This window comes from Aspergillus affinis, assembly GCF_023601865.1.
Source record: "Aspergillus affinis strain CMG 70 chromosome Unknown NODE_4_length_623078_cov_86_301200, whole genome shotgun sequence".
NCBI classification, from domain to species: domain Eukaryota; kingdom Fungi; phylum Ascomycota; class Eurotiomycetes; order Eurotiales; family Aspergillaceae; genus Aspergillus; species Aspergillus affinis.
In genome coordinates, this window is record NW_026515785.1 from 580,525 (window position 1) to 597,818 (window position 17,294).

Consider the following 17,294-nt stretch of genomic DNA (forward strand, 5'->3'; position numbering starts at 1 on the left):
CGTGTTCGGGGGTGTGACTGGGGAGAAAACCCGGTCTTTTCTGGCGGATTGCGCAAGACTAAGGCAGGCAGGTAATTAAGAGCCCAAGCAATAGAGTTCTGTTCCCCTGAACGCACTGGACGCAGTATTGCGACTGCCTGGAGGCCGTGGCTGTGCATGTGGCGGGTGATGTCACGTGGGACGACCGGCGTCTTTGCCTGTTTCGGCGGGCAACGAATTCCCCCGGACAAGAAAGTCGTCCGCCCATTACGTTTCCAGCCTTCTGCTCTTTTCTCTTGATCTGATATGCCTCGCTTGATCTCATCGTCCTAATCTCTCCCCTCCCACTGACCTTAGCGCCACTCGTTCAACTTCTTTCTTCTGCCTCTTTGACTTTAATCTTTCTCCCGTTGCCGACAACCGGACACGTCTCAACTTGCTTTTGCCTCCTTATCGATTAGATCGAGCTTCCCCCCCAGACGGAGTATAACCGCATACTGAACACTTCTGGCACGCTGTCTGACCCTCACTGATTGGCCGCTCATATTGGTCACCTAATACAAACCAACATTTCTCCACATCCTCTTTGCGACCGTGCTGAACACAATGACCGGCCCGTCCATTCAAGATCGTACGGGCGAATTCCACGCCATCCTGGGCCAGGCCCAGAAACGCATGGCTTCGTCGAAGGTGGGGGCGCAGCGACAGAATCTGCTGTCGGAGACCCAGCGACGACAGGCCAACGGGTACGAGGACGGAAATGCCCCGGGCGGCAAGAGATCGCGGTCGGAGTTTGCTAGGAAAGCGGCTGAAATCGGTCGCGGCATCACGGGGACCACGGCGAAATTACAGAGACTGGCAGAGTGTGAGTAGGATGGAACTGATTTGGTGCATGATGTGCTCTGTTGTCTAATGTGCAATGTGCTGGTTACAGTGGCGAAGCGAAAGACCCTCTTCGACGACAAGCCCGTTGAGATCTCGGAATTGACCTACGTGATCAAACAAGATCTGGCGGCGCTGAACCAGCAGATCGCGGGACTGCAGGCGCTTACGCTCTCGCAACATCCTAAGTCGAATCGGTCGAAGGCGGATCAAGAAGGAGAACATAATGATAACGTATGTGGGCTGAGCAAATGGATCGGGTCAACGCTGGTGGCTAATATCTCCGATGACAGGTTGTGGTGATGCTGCAAGGCAAGCTGGCCGATGTAGGCGCCAACTTCAAGGAAGTGCTGGAGGTCCGCACCAAGAACATCCAAGCATCGCGCTCCCGAACCGAGAACTTTGTATCGTCCGTGTCGTCAAAGTCGCAGTCCGCACTCGATACCCAGCGGTCGGATTCTCCGCTGTACAATCCCTCCGGACGACGAACGCCTCAGCCGGGCGGTGCTTCCGACCTGTTGACACTGGAGCCGTCGAACCCGTCGCCATTGAGTCGTCCGTCCTTGCACTCAGACCAACAATTACTGGTGATGGAAGAGGCGCAGTCGAGTAATTCGTACATCCAGGCGCGTGGGGAAGCGATCGATGCCATCGAACGCACCATCAACGAACTCGGCGGGATCTTTGGCCAATTGGCGCAGATGGTCAGCGAGCAATCGGAAATGATCCAGCGGATAGACGCCAACACCGAAGACGTGGTGGACAACGTGCAAGGAGCGCAACGTGAACTAATGAAATACTGGGTGCGAGTCTCTGGGAACCGCTGGCTGATTGCTAAAATGTTTGGAGTTTTGATGGTACGTTCCATATGGCCCTTCCCCCCTTCATCTTATATGCGGTAAAACTGACTTGGGATAGATTTTCTTCCTTCTCTGGGTGTTGATCTCTGGATAGAAAACCCCCTTCTTTTCTCTTTCTCTCTCTCTCTCTCTTTTTTTTTTTTTTTGCTACCCCTAATGATGTATTAATATTGGCACGCATTCGTCACGCTGTGCTTGATGAATCATGCATACCACGCTTATAGCATTGCCTGTCTTTTATCACTTTCTTCATGCTTTTGGCGTGGATAGAGTTTTCATTTCTTTTTCTGCCTTATATTCAGTTTAGCTGCTACGGTACCTTATCCCTTGGTAAGGATTGTGAAGTAAATATGTGATTATTCTTTTTTTTCCTCGATAGATTATTGTTTTTCCCTTACCCATTCAATTCCATACTATGCACATCTTTTCTTCAACATACTGCTACTGTCAATGCCAAAGACTGAATAAATAGTAAAATTGCCCGCTAGCAAAGGGTATAAATAAGTAAGTAGAAACCACGAAGTCCCTACATCCAGATACAGAGTGAACAAACAACCAACCAACCAAACCAAAAAACCAGCTCTCTCAAAAAGAAACACCATCACAAAACTCACACCCCAGCAGCACCCCAGACCCATGCAGCACCGGCACCTCATCAGAGAAATGTGGGATCGCGCCCCGTCGACAGATCTCCCTCTGCGCCGCCCCGAACCATATACTCCCCAGACTGGGTAACGGGTGGTCCGAACCCCCAGAAATGCTATACCGCGCCCCAGCCCTGGTTCCAGCCAGGGCCAGGAATTCGCCTAGATCGGCACGCATACGCCACATGAACTCGCGTCTCTGGGTCCAGGTTGACGAGGACGACGAGAGAGATGGTAAAGGAGGGGAAGACGAGGGGCTGGATCGTGGGGATAAGGATGACGAGGAGGGTTTTCGTTTCGTGGTGTTCGTGGTGCCCGAGGAGGGGGAGGAGTCGGCGGCTGCGGCGATGAAGAAATCCATGAGCCGCTCGAGTGTGGATGTGGTGAGGAGTAGGCCAAGCCAATTCTCTGCTGAGGTGTGTGGGATTTCGGGGGCCATGAGGCGCTGGACGGAGGCGCAGAGGAGGTGCATGCAGTGGTGGGTGGAGAGGAGGATGGAGGTGTCTGTGAACGGGGGAGATTGGAGGATGGATTGTTGAGAGAGAGGCTGGTTGGAGTCGAGGGCTGTGGCGTTGGTTTCGAGGAAGAATATCAGGTAGGCCCTGAATATTATTGTTCTTGGTTAGAGAGGGTCGGATCGCTTGATAGACAATAGGCATAGAGAGACATAGAGGGAGAGGGAGAGAGCGGAGATGACGTACATGGGGTATAGGAGACGGGCTTGCAAGAGTCCGACCGCTCGACTGTATACCACTTCCTTTTGGGTTTTAGAGGACGACCAGAGCGGTTGAGCGATCGCATTGGTTTGCAGATGATTCTGGACGACGTATTCGGCGAGATAGTAGGAGAGTCGGATACAGGTCGTCCAGCATCGCGTGAGGTCCGCGAGATATCCGAGTGTATACTCGGGGAGATCGTCGCGCATATCGGTATTGAGACCGGTGTACTGCGGTGGTGGAGGGGGAAAGAGGTCCGAGATGAAGGACAGGTCGTCGCCGGGCGAATCGATCAATTCATCGTATTCCAGATCCTCAGAAAACTGAAGTCGTCGTGTGCGACGACGCAGATATTCCTGGGCGATGGCGAATTCATTGCGATAGATGCGCCGGTGCAGGCGGCGACAAGTCAGGATAAGAGAGTAAATGTCGTAGAGATCGCACTCTGCCAGGACCTGGACCAGGACGTTGGTCGGCAGTCGCTCCCAGAGGGGCTCATTGCGAGTTGGAGAGGTTCTGATGACAAGTTAGCACCTAGGAAACGACGAAAGGGTGGATAAGGGCGTACATGGTTGGCTTGCGCTGACGCGAAACCGAATGACGGGCTCTATGAATGATGTGGCGGAAGCGATGAACGACCGTGGGACTCATGGTTCGCAGACATGGCGATTGCTTGGGGATCTTAAAGGAGGCAGGCTTTGCACCATGTCTAGGAATCGTGGCGGTCTTAAACGGAGAGAGTTTCTAAAAGGACGGTGGCTGAGGATGACTTTGGTTGGCTGCCTGAAGGGCTGAGAGTTGGCTTTACTCCGACCGGAAATACGCTGGTTTTATGGTGCGGGATACGAGCAAAACGAGAATAGAACCAAATTCTGGAGCCGTCAGACCGAATCACAGCCTTTTGGGGCGCAATTGTGGATTGGCTAATCACACTGAAACAGCCTGACCGTGGGAACCCGCCCAACGATGGAGTCGCACTGCCGCAGGAGATGAGTTGCGTCCGTAGGGACCTTAAGGCTGAGCTTTCGGCCAGGAACGGCGTACATCATAGCATGTCAATCACCTTAAATTTAAATTGCTGAACTTGATAATGCGGAGAAGAAACCGGCTTTGGATCAACAAGTGATGTTCCATGAATGACGTCGATAAAGCCATGCAGGTCTATAAGACAGGGTGTTATTGAATGTTTTATTGCTGAAGTCGAGTGACCGGTCGACGGATTATTGTCTCTGGAAGGGGCTCCATAATTGCTTGGCTCTGACAGCCCACCGAAAACGGCCCACAGGCGAACTTTGGAAGTTTGGAACAGGCACATTTTTCGATGTATTGATCTCGGGTTTCCATTTTCACTCCCCCCATGCGTCGCTATTGGTAAACTGCTGCAGCAGATCGTCCCACTGACACCAATCCATCGGGCTGAGTTCAAGATCTTCAATATCGCCCCCGAAGTCGATCGCCTCAGTGACACCCAATCGCGCGTCCTGAGGTGGCTCGCAGTTCCCCTGAACCACTTCTTGCGCTGCATTATTAGGTGGAGAAGAAGATGCGATCCGCGAATCACCGACTCCTTGCGTATTCGTACCTGAGGACAATTTGGAGATAATCCAAGGACGGGGTAGCGTCGACTTGTTCTGACGGATTCGCTCCTCGGTGTGTGCACTCCAAGCCTTCATAAGAAGTCGTCGCATTGCAATATAGAGCGAGTTTTTCGATCGGTTCTTCATCTGCCAGTAGTGGTAACGATAGATCTCGTCGAGAAGACACCAGGCCCTTCCGGTTTCCTTGTCGTTTACGCGATGTCCCAACTCGTAGAGCATGTGTATACAGGCGTCCCACGGAACATGGTTTTCTACATGCCATGCATATTGCTGGATGGCCGCATTTGTTTGAGCCGCGACGGAATTCTCTACCATCTGTAGACAGAGGGAAAACATGTAGTCTCGCTCCTTCTGGTCGATGCTCTCCCCGTTGCTATACTGACGAGGATGATGCGCCGCGAGCCTCATGTGGCAAATGATGGTCTGGACGACGACTGACGCCATAAGATGCAACGGGATGGATCGATCGCAATATCGGAGAAATTTCGACTCCAGCGCGCCACTGAGTTCATTGATCGCTTCATCCTTCTTGGCCAGCGTAAGTGAAGGCGACCTCAGGAACCCCCAGATCCCATTGGAAAACTTGTTTACCGTGGACCATCGCTCTAACCATTCCCCAAATTCATTCCGCACCAGACAGAATATCATTTCGGTGGCGCCGTCATGCTCGCGAGGGCTCTCCGTCATGCGCGGGTCCAGGTCGCTGTCGTTGACATTGGAGGGACGTCGTACGTCGGCTCTCATCAGAGAGGTTTGTGCCGTGATGCCGGAGCTCTGAGCAGTGGTAGCGTCTAAGATCATCAGTTGGAGCCACAAACGGCGTCGCATTTCGGTGTCGAACACAGATAGACCGTGCTGGGAGCCGTCTCGATGGAGACCGATACGATGGGCCATTCGTATGGCTACGCCACACAGAGACCAAACAGATTCGGAGTCGGAGAAGGCACGCATAGCAAGCTTTTCTGACGTGAGCGAAGTATCGCCGGGTGGTTGATCAAAACATACCAAGAATAGTAGAAAGGCCTGCAATACCACCATGCTCGAAGTTCGTAAGACGCCTGCTTTTGCCAACGCAAGCTGAGCACCCCGTCTGTATCGCGAAAGAAGAGTTGTTTTCTGCTCCCCGAAAGAGTCTTGAACCTCTTTCTCGTTCAGGGAAACTACCGCAAGACAGTAAATGGAGAACATCAATGTTTCGAACTCTTTCGAGACGCCTGTCAAGTCCCCGGTGGCCTCGAGTATCTGTTGCTGAGCGGTCGGGGCATGCAAAAGTTTGATTAGCGGATTTACATTCTGGAGAAAGGTCTGCCAGAGTTTGAATATGTGCAATGGGCTGGGGTGTAGTGAGATTAGGCTTTTCTTCTTCGATGAGTCCAGCAGCATATAGATTTCATCCTGATCGTCTTCAAGGGAGGAAATGGAGTCACTTTCTGACATTTCTTCTGCTCGAGGGAGCTTCAACTAGTTAGTATTGCACTTGTAGAAGCTTAACAAATCGGACAAACAAACCTCATTACGAACACTTGTCCAAACATTACTATCTCCTAGTTAGCGACGTATCCTCAAAGCATAGTCCGAGAGAACACTCACTTGTCCATGTAGACCGATCTTCCAGCCCCTGTGATCAGCACTCCCGACTCGCCCTGCGATGTCGCTGGAGTGCTATCAAGCGCGTCTGCTTGGGAGTCTACGCGCCCTGTGGGACCTGAGGAGCTGGTGTCTGGTCTGGCGGGACACGGGCGGATGAAGGCGTGAGAATTCCTGGAGGCCCACCTTTTGCGACGACGCGGGGGCAAAGGGGCCTGGTAAACGCATTCGAATCCACGTTTGACACAAGCTGAACAAGGATACCTGCGATCGCATTTGACCTTTTTGTTTGCGCACATCACGCATGAGGGCGTTTTGGGTGGGTTCCCGACGGCTGGGATGGTTTGTTGGGACATCGCACGATCGGGCAGATCCGCCATCGTGGGCGAATTTAAAATGACGCTTTTGACCCAGCCGCGGCGTGGTGACAGTCATTAGTGGATGGTTGTCCTGCGTGCATGGATTGTGTGAGGACTCTGCATCGCTTCTCGGGATGAAGGATGAAGGATGAAGAATGTGGAGATGATGGGGTTGGCCGGAGTTAAGCGGAGAAACTAAAGCAGGTACAAAAAAGCGCTGTACAACAACGTCTACATCATTTAATAGCATAGCACCAACCACAGAGCAGCCAGATAAAAGGAAGACTTGAATTCCACTAGGGACCGAAGACTTAGAGATACAGTTGTTCAAGCTTCCGAGATTTCCCATTTCAAACCATCACCAAATCGGTATTGTTTCCACAGCTCACAATCGGGTCGATTCAGCCCACCGGTAAGAGTCCTTGGAGGCTGATCTGACGATCGAGCCAACCAAGGTCTCTAGAGCAGCATGCAGCGTACCGGGCGAACTAGGAGCGAGTGTTAAATTCAGTCAAAGGGTGCTCGTCGTTGATATCTTCCCAGTGCTCCACGGTACCTTCGAACATGCTGTGAGACGCGAGTGCGCGAGAGCGAGCCTCCAGGGCACGGGCTGATTTGATTTCAATCGTGCGCTGAAGATTGCGAATGACTCCCGAGAAGTAACTTTCCGCCGCTTCAAGGTCGTCGAGGTCCCGGACTGAGTGAAAGTTCTCGATGTTGACCGCAAACCTATGAGAAAGACCTTAGTGCTTCACATCTTCAGGAAAATGGGTTGATTGGTAAGCCTACAAGATCTTCCGCGCTGCATCATACTTGTATTCGTAGTCAGCCGCGTAATAGGCGAGCCTGTGGCGGAAGAAGATGCTGTCCGGACGTCATTTAGCAAGATAAAACCGCCACTTTGAAGATAGAAGGGATATATACCCGAAGCACGAGTAAAGTTCGTTCTCAAGCATGGGGATGTTGGCCTCCGACATGACGTCGAATGCATCGTCAAGGCCCAGCAGGGGGTACTCCTCCATCACGTATATGTGCAGGTAGCCGCCAGGGTTCTCCCAACCATTGTCCTGGAGAATCCTAGTAGAGGTGATGACAACAGGAGTGCGGCCGGTATCATAAAGCTGATGGAAAGTATTGACTTCATAATCGAAAGCCTCGTTGGCACGGTCGATCATGGCGACTACCTTCTCATCTTCAAGGTCACAGTTCTTGCTGCACCTAAGGGTTAGTTCTATAAACTGAACGCATCGAACATATCAGGGACACACTTACAGGATTCTCACGTTGACAAAGACATTCTTTCCGAGGAGAATATCTCGCGCTTTCATGAGGCCCTGACGTTCTCCATAGCCGTTGTCCGGTTTCTCCCAAAGGATACCGGTGAAAAGATACTTGAAGAATCCCCATTCAAGCTCATGTCCCACTTTTTGATGCAGGAGGCTTCCACGAGGGAAGTCTCGGCCGTAACTACCACCGACTTCTGGCTCACTACTCATGATGGCTGAGTAGAAGCACAGAAGGTGGGAGCAGATGTAGTGTGAGTGTGTGCTTTCGAGCTGACAAGGATACACTGGGTTGTCAAGGAAGGGAAAGAAGGATAAGAAGCGGACTGAAGAGGAAAGAGAGAAATAGAGAGGGAAAGGGAAGAGGAGGCAGGGGGTTGAACGAAAGACAAGTAGTCCTTGTATCAAGAGTTGTGTTTCCGTCACTACGAGGCTCATGGCCGTGAATTTCAGCAGACAGTATATGCGAAATACGTCAACATGGGTATCGATATTCACTGTTATTTGTGCTTGAGGATTTGAGATAACACTAAGCTAGGGTGTACGTAGGAAGGCTGACTGGATCTTATAAGCTATCATAATTATGAGGATTAACATCACATAATTACTGAGAGATATACATTCAAGTGACGTGGTGGTGAGAGATGACTTCAATATGGGGATATCTAGGTAGGCGACGCGGGGGCGGGGAACATAAGAAAACCCTAACAAACCTCATCGAACTTCCTCAACATAAGGAAAACGAACTTTTGAAGATTAAGCTTGTAAAGGGGCTAGATCTTGGACTGAGTATTGGGTCTCGTGAATACAAGATAATATGGCTACTAGAGCAAGCTGAAACATAGCACAACGTGAATCAATAATGGAAGCATCATAAAGAACTGGGAACCAAAGCAGTTATGTTGTATGAGGGTGAAAGGAAATGGGGTTATGTATGTGCGAGAGGTTCTGTGTGATGTTAAGTGATATACTCGCTTCGATTAGGGTAAGCCCTGTCAGGTCTCGTTCGCTTGGTTGTTGTTGCGTGAACCTGCAATGCCTAGGTGATACCAAAAGCAGACTGCCATTTGTAGCAACCTCATAAACGGGTTCTTGCCCCCCAAGGTACCATTGCACCAGGAAATTATGAAGGATCAGGAAAGACACATTGCATTTCAGGACTGTCTAGATTCTCCAATAAGCTTCCATCTCTTCATTGTCAGCCCAATGTCATTTCACGCAGCGCAGCTAACTAAAGAATCAATGTAGCCTAGGAAAATGCCTGCAAGTGTACACCCATAAGTACCAATTTGAGTTAAATAGAATAAATGGACAATCTACAGCACAGCTCAACTATTATCCGTGGTTTTCGCCAAGTATCCTAGCCTTCCAATGGCTATCAAACACAACTACAACACGATGAGATCAATGATCATGCTCAGATAACGTGACCCAGTTTTTCCTGGCAACGAACAATCTCTTTATTTCTTATTGGCGCAGCAAAGTACGGTTTTATAGCGGAACAAGCATCAACCTAGAATGCGCAGCAACAATCTTTCAAATAGCAGATTTCATGGTATTCGAAACAGCTATATCGGGTATGAGCGGAATCCGCAGCATCATACCAAGACCTAATTGCGGGATGACCCCAAACATGCATTCAAATCAAGGTTATTTCAGTTATTTAGCAGGGCATAAGACCAATAGGAAAGCTCAGGCTGCCAATCGTTTCACCAAGACCAGGGTCTTGTCCCCCGCAGGCCAAGTCGATAGGAGGCAACATGTTCCTCTGCTCCACTGCCCAGATCTGAAAAGGGTATTCAGCACGGTAGACGGGACGCTTTAGACGCGTAGACGAGTATTTGCCTTTAGAGAGAAGGGCGCCTCTCCCTGCGTGACGTACAGGAGTAAGCATCAACCAGGATCCGTGGACAGAAGTGGCGGATCTGATATCCAGTTACTATCTTGGGCGAGTTGTGCAGTCAGATCGGCGTGTGTGCCCAATGATTTGCCGCGGGGACGGAGGAGGAGTTAGGTTTGTCTGCGGTTCATTCCTTCGCAGTTCCTTCAGGGATCAACGGCTTGGATGCGCTTAAAAACAAGGTTCTATCGACAGTTCTCGCCAAGCCAGTCTGTAACTGCCTACTGACCGAAGAATCAATTGGACCAGCTCGTGGAGGGCCTGATAGTCTTGCATTGGTCTAGACGATTGACAAAAAGCCAAAGACCGACAATGCGACCAGAATATCGCAGTGTGGTCATGTTTTGGCGTGGGATGATCTGTGCCATTTGCCTTGGCGGGAAGGGAGGATTGCTTTTGCGGGAGTCCAGTCCCTTGTCAGTCATGATTACAATAATGATTATTATTATTTACCATCCTGCTGGCCAGAGCGACGCTTATCTCGTCTCACAAAGCCAATGGATCCCGGAGACGGAACCCTCCTAGCGCAGGCTGTGTTTCTTACTACGCCAATAGTTTCGAGTGACGGTCTCAGCGATCTAGATGTCCTTCCCGAGACCCGTACGCTCCCGAGAGCCACCGTGGTCGCCAACAAGTTGATCACTGGTCAGCCAAAAAAGTTTTCAAGTGACACCTCGTTTTCTCTTCTCTTGATTAGGAGGTGCCAAGCCCTGCGGTTTGAATTCTGGCCAGCGTGGCTGAGCGCACCAAAAAGAAAATGCAAGCGAGGGATCACTGACGAGAGACGGCATATGGTAAGCTTGAGGCTGTGTTATCAGCATCCACTGTTTGCGATTTTGAGACAAGACTCGCTAGCGAGGGACTATGGACCGCTAGTCGCTGGGGATCATCCCTTGGCCAGTCCTTCTACCGGCAGATTCTAGGTGAACTAGTAGAGGTTCGGCTCCTGCCTGACGCCGATCATCTTGGCTTCCGGTCAACGTCCACGAAGAGTCCAGACGGGGCGATGTTCTCGTGGAAAACCTCAAACCTGCCTATCTTCTGTGAGTCATGTGCTATTTTGAATCTACAGCAAGCGCCGGTCCGGGTTTAAATGAAGATACTGTATAACAAGCGACGGGCGATTGGATGAAAAGTCCGCCACGATGTTTCATCTTCCGAGTTCTGGGACAAACAGAGTTGATCAACTTCACCCCAGGGATCTTCTCTCTCCAGACTCCACACAATCCACGCCAACGGAGCCGCTCTGGACGCCAAAATGATACCATCCCTCCACCTCAGGATCTTGACCGAGACGGAATCGTCATCACGCCAAGACGACGTCCCAAGAATTCCACCGGTCAGCAATCCTCTGTTTCCAAACTCCAACCTTCCAACCCCAGAGCACGGAAATGAAGATGCCTGAGGGTCAATCTTGGCATCATCTCCCACGGATCGACGGACAAGATAGTTCTGCCGAGTCACCATCCTCCGTGTTCTCATCGATCTGATTGGAGTCGAGAGATCTTGCCCCTACTTACGGGACCCGAGGGCGGGAGCTCCGGCGACGAAAACTGCAGTGACGCTTGGATGGTGGTGCCAAGCTGGTGCCAAGATGCATCTCTGCGATGAATCCAAAGTCGGGTAGATGTGAGATGCCAATGCGTCAGAATACTCACAGATAGGGGTACCCGATTGTCTCTTTCTACGGAGCCTGTCTGTTTTGATTTTATTCCCAATTTTCCCCTTCTTCTGTGGTATGTTGTCTATGTTTATCCACCGTAGCATTTGGACCTGTCGATATGTGCCGGTCTGCATATCAATTTCGCCATGGGTTGATTTGAAACGCATCTTCCGGCGGTGTAACGCCAGGCACGAGTCCGCCATGGATGCTCTTGATAAGGAACCGCATTGATGGAGGAACCGTCGTTCCGCGCGCGATAGTTGGGCCGATAGCGACAGGATCTTGTCTTGGCACACCTTTCTATAATTTCTTGGGAGTGGAGAGGATGGTTTGAATCGTGGATATAAACCTGCAGCCTTGTCCTCGAGCAGAGCGGATCTCTCCCTTTCCTCCACCGAATTTTTTTTCTACTCAAGATACTTTTTCTACCCAATCGTTCAGACTAATTATATTCCCCAATTTAAGCGCCCCAATTGGAACAGCTATATACTCCATTAAAACTTCTCAGAACAAACTATGCGGCATCCTCCCACTTCCGGTGAAGAGATACAGCCCGCTCCGCCCCCCAGTAACCAACTTATCTACTGGGACACGCCGGCAGCCCCCAATCCCTCCATGCCCCGTCTGGACGATGAATCCAAAGATCCAACGGGCTTGTGGTCTGTAGGAGGAAGTACGACCGTTTCTCTCTCTGGAAACCAAGGAATCTACTCCGAAGACACCACATTGCTTTCGACCTTATCCCGACACTTCCGCACAGAGATCGACACCGCGCATACCGATGTCATTCTCGTCATCTGCGGTTTTGTAAGTGGTCTGGTTGATGGACTGTCTTTCAACGCTTGGGGGAGTTTCTCCAGCATGCAGACCGGTATATTTATCTCTCTGCCCACCTACTTAGGGCAACCTCAGCAAGCTAACCCAAGACAGGGAATACGGTCTTCATTGCTCTCGGCGCCTCAGGCCAACCAGCCTATCCAGCTTATCTGTGGGCCAAGTCCCTCATCGCCCTGACAACATTTATAATGAGCAATCTTATCTTCATTCACGTCTCGCGGTTAATCAACCCACGCCGGCGCTCAACTATGATCCTCTCCTTCGGCGTACAAACAGCTTGCATACTCGCCGCCGCCATGCTCGTCCAACTCGGAGTCGTTAGCCCTAAGCCCGAAGACCCTCGCTCCCCGATCGAATGGATGCAGGTGCTCCCCATCTCGCTGCTCGCCTTCCAAGCCGGCGGCCAGATCTGTGCCTCACGCATCCTTGCCTTTGACGAGATCCCCACTGTCGTGCTCACAACCTTACTGTGTGATCTACTCGTGGATCCGAAGCTGTACTCCCGTGGGTGGCGTTCCAACCCGAAGCGGAACCGTAGGGTCGGGGCCTTCTTGGCTCTGTTCCTGGGCGCCATGACGGCGGGCGGCTTGTCCAAGGTGGCGAACATGTCGGCCAGCTTGTGGCTGGCCATGGGGCTGAAATTGGCGATTACCCTTGGGTGGGTGGTGTGGAAGGGGGATCGCGCAAGAAAAGGGGATATTGAGGGGTGAGTGGGTGTTGTTCACCTTCGTTAATATACTCTTACGATGTATGACTTTCTTCTTTCTTTTCTTTTGTCTCTCATATGAGCTTTGATGATTGCATGAATGAGCGTTGGAGTACCTGTCCATGGCGGGGTTTATGACATATTGGAATGGGCCCTGAGGGTAATTTGTTCTTGGGATTCTGGTGATGAACATTGTATGATTGTTGTTGATGTCATGGAGGAATGTAGTTCTCATTCCAACAAAGGAAATTATTTTGTCCCTGTTGCGTCATTCGCTTTTCTCTCTCTTGAATACCGGTGTTTCCTGTCGAAGGTGTTCTCTCGTGACTTCTATACAGTCAATGTTCTTCCCTTTTTATGATTATTCTCTATGCCTTATGATAATTCGAAATATTCAAGTCACTCGGCTGAAGCGATTCGTTGTAAAGAAAATGTTTTGCCCAAACTGGCAGTGTAAGCAACTATTCAGACTGTCACCCTGGAAACCACTCCCAAATGGCAAATGCACGTTGACACCGCAGGCAGATAGGGCTGTGGCGGAGAGGCCCCAGCCACGTACCCACCGGCTAAAAATAATGCTAATCCCTTGGCAACTTCCAGCTAAGCCCGATGGGGCAAGTATTGACTGTGGCCGGCAGGGCGAACGCGTAGGCATCAACGCATGTGAGCCACACTCAAATAAATATCATTCCTTCCTGGTTTGTCTCTGCTTTCTGCACAAATCTTATCACGAAATCTCACCATGGCGCCTTACTATGAGTCGCTGACAAAACGAGCCCTAGAGGCAGCAGACACTCATGTCGCCAAGCGCGATCTGACCGTCAACCACACCCAGGCGGTAACTCTAGGGGTAATGGCCGCCTACGTGGTGGTGATCGCGCTTTTGTGGAACCTGCCATACGTGCGATGGTCGCTGTGGCCGTTCAAGGTAAGTCGCCAGAATACTTGAGATCGTCCCAACAAGCATAAGCATCGCAACTAATCCCCAAACACAGATGCTTGTCATTGCGTTCCATGAATTCGGCCATGCCATCACGGCATGTTGCACCGGCGGGCGCGTCAAGTCGATCTCCCTTGATCCGCACGAGGGCGGCGTCACGCACATGCAGGGCGGAATCAGCGCCGTCACTCTCCCCGCGGGATATCTGGGCTCGTCGATCATCGGTGCGCTGCTGATTTTCGCCGGGTTTAATATCGTCGCTAGTAAAGTGGCTAGTATCGTCCTTGGCGTCTGCTTCTTGCTCACGCTCTGGTGGGCGCGACGGGATTGGCTCACTATCATCACTGTACTTCTGGCGGTCGGGTTACTCGTGGCATGTTGGTTTATCGCGCATGGTGAGGCCCTGAGATGGGTGGTGGTATGTGTTCCCTCTTTCCTCTTGACCTTTTTGGATGTTGTATCGGAGAGCTCACAAATGCTTAGCTTTTTATCGGTGTTATGTCTGCGCTTTACAGCGTCTGGGATATCGTAAGTTCGGTCGTCTTGAATTTCCTGTTCTGTGGAAACTAACTTTTTATTAAAGTGCGACGATCTCATCCTTCGCAAAGTGAATACTTCGGACGCCAGTCAGTTTGCCCAGAGATACGGCGGGTCTTCTCGTTGCTGGGGTATTATTTGGTCTCTCATCTCGCTCATGTTCATGGCAATCGGTATCATTGCTGGGATCGCCGCATTCCACCAATCCTTCAGTGAGCAACAGAAGGACTCGCAGGACTTTATTCCAACGCGTTGAAGTTGGCAAGTCAACTAGTGCTTACGACGAAGTCACTTGACCTGATTTTATGAGGATTGGGCAAAGATTCGATCTGATGACATGGAGGATTTTACGATTGCTTTTATACTAGGATTCTGCGGGCAGATATGACTAATGAAGATTAATTGGCTTTTTGATTCCTCCCATTAAGATATGTATCAATAATAGAATATGGCTGGTACGCCCTAATCACTCAAACCGCAAGCCCATCCCACACCATGCCCCTCACCAAAACAGCCGCAGGCTCATCATGCGACGAATCTGAGCCCTCCGACTCAGCCCCCGCAAAGAAAGCCATTCCGAAACACCTCTTAGCTAGCGAGTATATTCTAGTCGTGATGACCGTCCGCTCGTTCACGAATACCTCTAGGACACTCCCATCGAAAAAGGCTTGAATAGAAAGCATTTCTTCTCTATCTTCGCCGTTCGTGTCTTTGGACGTGAAGAGGGTATGCGGGGCGGTTTCAGGAGCGTGGTTGATTTGAGGATCGTCGGGAGTGGGTCGAGTGATGGTGAATGTTTCGGTCGAGGGGTACCAGGAGACTATTGTCTTGGCTGCTGCGTCTTGGGTAGGGGTTAGAGATGGGGTTATGCTGTGGAGGTTGGAGAGGGAGAGGGAGAAAGTATAGACGTACCAGCACTATGCGCAACGGCAAACCCGACGGAACTGCAGTTCTTGTTCACGGTGAATTCGGCTTTGATTTCCCATGTTGATGTCTGTAACGAGACCGGGACGGGGCTGTGTAGCTTCAGACCTTGCACTTCAGCACTGAATGCTTTGGTGTGTAGTTTTTGGAGTCGCGGATCAGGTTGGATGCCTAATGTCCGGATGGTGTATGAGCCTGTTTCGTTGGGTTGGGTCTCGATGGAAGTAATAGAATCCAGGGCCGAGTGACGAGCCTTGGTCACATTGTCAAGCGTGACCATTTTCAGCACCCGCGGCAGTGATATCATTCCGCTCCATCCTTGCGCATGTCGCAGATGGTCAGGGAGGTCATCCTCCGTGACCCAACCAAAGACAACGTGCTGGGAAGTCATAGGGTCGAAGAACGAATTGGCAGCATAAAAGCACCCGTGGTCAAATACACCGGCAAAGGAGTACTGTGCCAGTGGCTTCGAGTTTTCTCGTTTGGCTTCCTGATCTGTTGTGACGGACATCCACAACTGCTGACGGGGAGTCCTCTTCTCAAAAGCTCTGGTCTGGTTCATTTGGGCGGCTGCATCGTCAAAGTGGAGACATCCTTCCGTTCCTGCAATGAGAAAGTCGCGGGTTACACCTTGGTCATCGGAGAGAGAAACGAGATTCGTGACTTCCCAGTTAACCCCAAAGTCGCCAGACCAGCGAGATGGGCAGAAATTGTTCCCCACGTTGGCCAGGTGTCCGATATACTTCCAGTCACGGAGATCGGTGCGGTTGACGGTATAGACAAAGACCGTCGGTGTTTCGTCTTTGATACCTCCAGAAATGAAACCGAATAGCTGCGAAGGGGGGAGGCCTATAGCCTCCTGCAGTGAAGGCCAAGGTCCAACATATGGATCCCTCCAACCAGTGACATCTATGTCGGGAGGGGGCCCAGAAAGGATAGGATTACAGCTTTGACGTTCCCAGTGCACTCCATCGCGCGAGACGGCCAAGCTGAGGGACTCGCATCCTCGCTTATAAGGCAAGGTGTAATGAATGGGAAGCGACGAAACGGATGTATAGATACTGGTGAGTGCACCATCCTGTCCATCGATATCGGTAGCACGAAGACACCCAGTAAATACACCGCACTGGTCATAGGGAGTGGAAGGAACTAGACACGGCAATGGGAATGCCTTCCAGGCGACCAAGTCTTTTGATGTTGCGTAACCCCAGGAGACATTACCCCAGTCATTACCCCGTGGGTTCCATTGGAAAGCAACACGGTAGGTTCCGGTGGAGGGATCATATCCGAGACCACAGGGGTCGTTGAGCCAGCCGTGGGGTGCCTTGAGATGGAACTGGGGACTCCATTGGGAGGTCGAAAGGGGTGACTCGTCTTTGCCACTCTTCAGTTCGGGTCCTTGATTGGTGATTTGCGCGTCACTGTCATGAAGGCCCGTTGCTTGGGGGTAATGGATAAGGGTCGACATATTGCAAGTAGTGACAACGAGTTGGCAGCGAGGGAGAGATTGGGAATGCTATCTGCAGCACTAGGACGTTCTCCAACAGCTTTTTCAAGTTTTATCGTGTCCGTGCCAGGTGATACTCCGTGCCGAGGACACGAGGTGGTGACATAATAAGAATCGCTACTTCGGCGAAATAGGGGGGCTAATCTCTGGAAACCGGTGCCGGTTGAGATGAGGTTGAAACATCAAAAATTCCTGTTTAGGCAGTCAGGAATGGAATTTATGGATGCGTAATCCAGACTGATACTTTCTTGGTACCTCTTGGCTTCGCGTAGGACCACGTTGGATGGGAGTTCTTCGGAGCAACGTCGGAGAAACAGAGGGCATCCGGGGAAAAGGGCCCTCCGCAGTGTTGTTGCGGGGGAATGCTCCGCC

General features: G+C 51.1%; 6 protein-coding genes across 6 annotated transcripts; 3 read left to right on the top strand and 3 right to left on the bottom strand.

The window, feature by feature from the left end:
• Nucleotides 1-585: 585 nt before the first annotated feature.
• KD926_008077 (t-SNARE syntaxin) lies at nucleotides 586-1,815 on the top strand (the record flags this gene model as incomplete). Its single annotated transcript, XM_053104281.1, has 4 exons — nucleotides 586-844; nucleotides 914-1,095; nucleotides 1,155-1,718; nucleotides 1,780-1,815. 4 exons carry the CDS (start codon nucleotides 586-588, stop codon nucleotides 1,813-1,815), a joined length of 1,041 nt encoding a protein of 346 aa, XP_052960641.1.
• A 491-nt stretch (nucleotides 1,816-2,306) lies between these two features.
• Nucleotides 2,307-6,701, bottom strand: KD926_008078 (uncharacterized protein; the record flags this gene model as incomplete). The annotated part of the gene is made up of 7 exons (XM_053104292.1): nucleotides 2,307-2,967; nucleotides 3,067-3,597; nucleotides 3,650-3,790; nucleotides 4,432-6,134; nucleotides 6,189-6,216; nucleotides 6,270-6,481; nucleotides 6,564-6,701. The coding sequence occupies 7 exons, from the start codon at nucleotides 6,699-6,701 to the stop codon at nucleotides 2,307-2,309; spliced, it is 3,414 nt and encodes a 1,137-aa protein (XP_052960642.1).
• Nucleotides 6,702-7,113: 412 nt separating this feature from the next.
• On the bottom strand, nucleotides 7,114-8,121 carry KD926_008079 (uncharacterized protein; the record flags this gene model as incomplete). The annotated part of the gene is made up of 4 exons (XM_053104303.1): nucleotides 7,114-7,354; nucleotides 7,415-7,489; nucleotides 7,550-7,843; nucleotides 7,898-8,121. 4 exons carry the CDS (start codon nucleotides 8,119-8,121, stop codon nucleotides 7,114-7,116), a joined length of 834 nt encoding a protein of 277 aa, XP_052960643.1.
• Nucleotides 8,122-11,987: 3,866 nt separating this feature from the next.
• Nucleotides 11,988-13,018, top strand: KD926_008081 (YoaK family protein; the record flags this gene model as incomplete). Its single annotated transcript, XM_053104324.1, has 2 exons — nucleotides 11,988-12,342; nucleotides 12,402-13,018. The coding sequence occupies 2 exons, from the start codon at nucleotides 11,988-11,990 to the stop codon at nucleotides 13,016-13,018; spliced, it is 972 nt and encodes a 323-aa protein (XP_052960644.1).
• A 738-nt stretch (nucleotides 13,019-13,756) lies between these two features.
• On the top strand, nucleotides 13,757-14,747 carry KD926_008082 (M50 family metallopeptidase; the record flags this gene model as incomplete). The annotated part of the gene is made up of 4 exons (XM_053104335.1): nucleotides 13,757-13,942; nucleotides 14,010-14,372; nucleotides 14,438-14,482; nucleotides 14,538-14,747. 4 exons carry the CDS (start codon nucleotides 13,757-13,759, stop codon nucleotides 14,745-14,747), a joined length of 804 nt encoding a protein of 267 aa, XP_052960645.1.
• Nucleotides 14,748-14,961: 214 nt separating this feature from the next.
• On the bottom strand, nucleotides 14,962-16,883 carry KD926_008083 (glycoside hydrolase family 32 protein; the record flags this gene model as incomplete). Its single annotated transcript, XM_053104346.1, has 2 exons — nucleotides 14,962-15,332; nucleotides 15,404-16,883. The coding sequence occupies 2 exons, from the start codon at nucleotides 16,881-16,883 to the stop codon at nucleotides 14,962-14,964; spliced, it is 1,851 nt and encodes a 616-aa protein (XP_052960646.1).
• Between the last annotated feature and the right edge of the window lie 411 nt (nucleotides 16,884-17,294).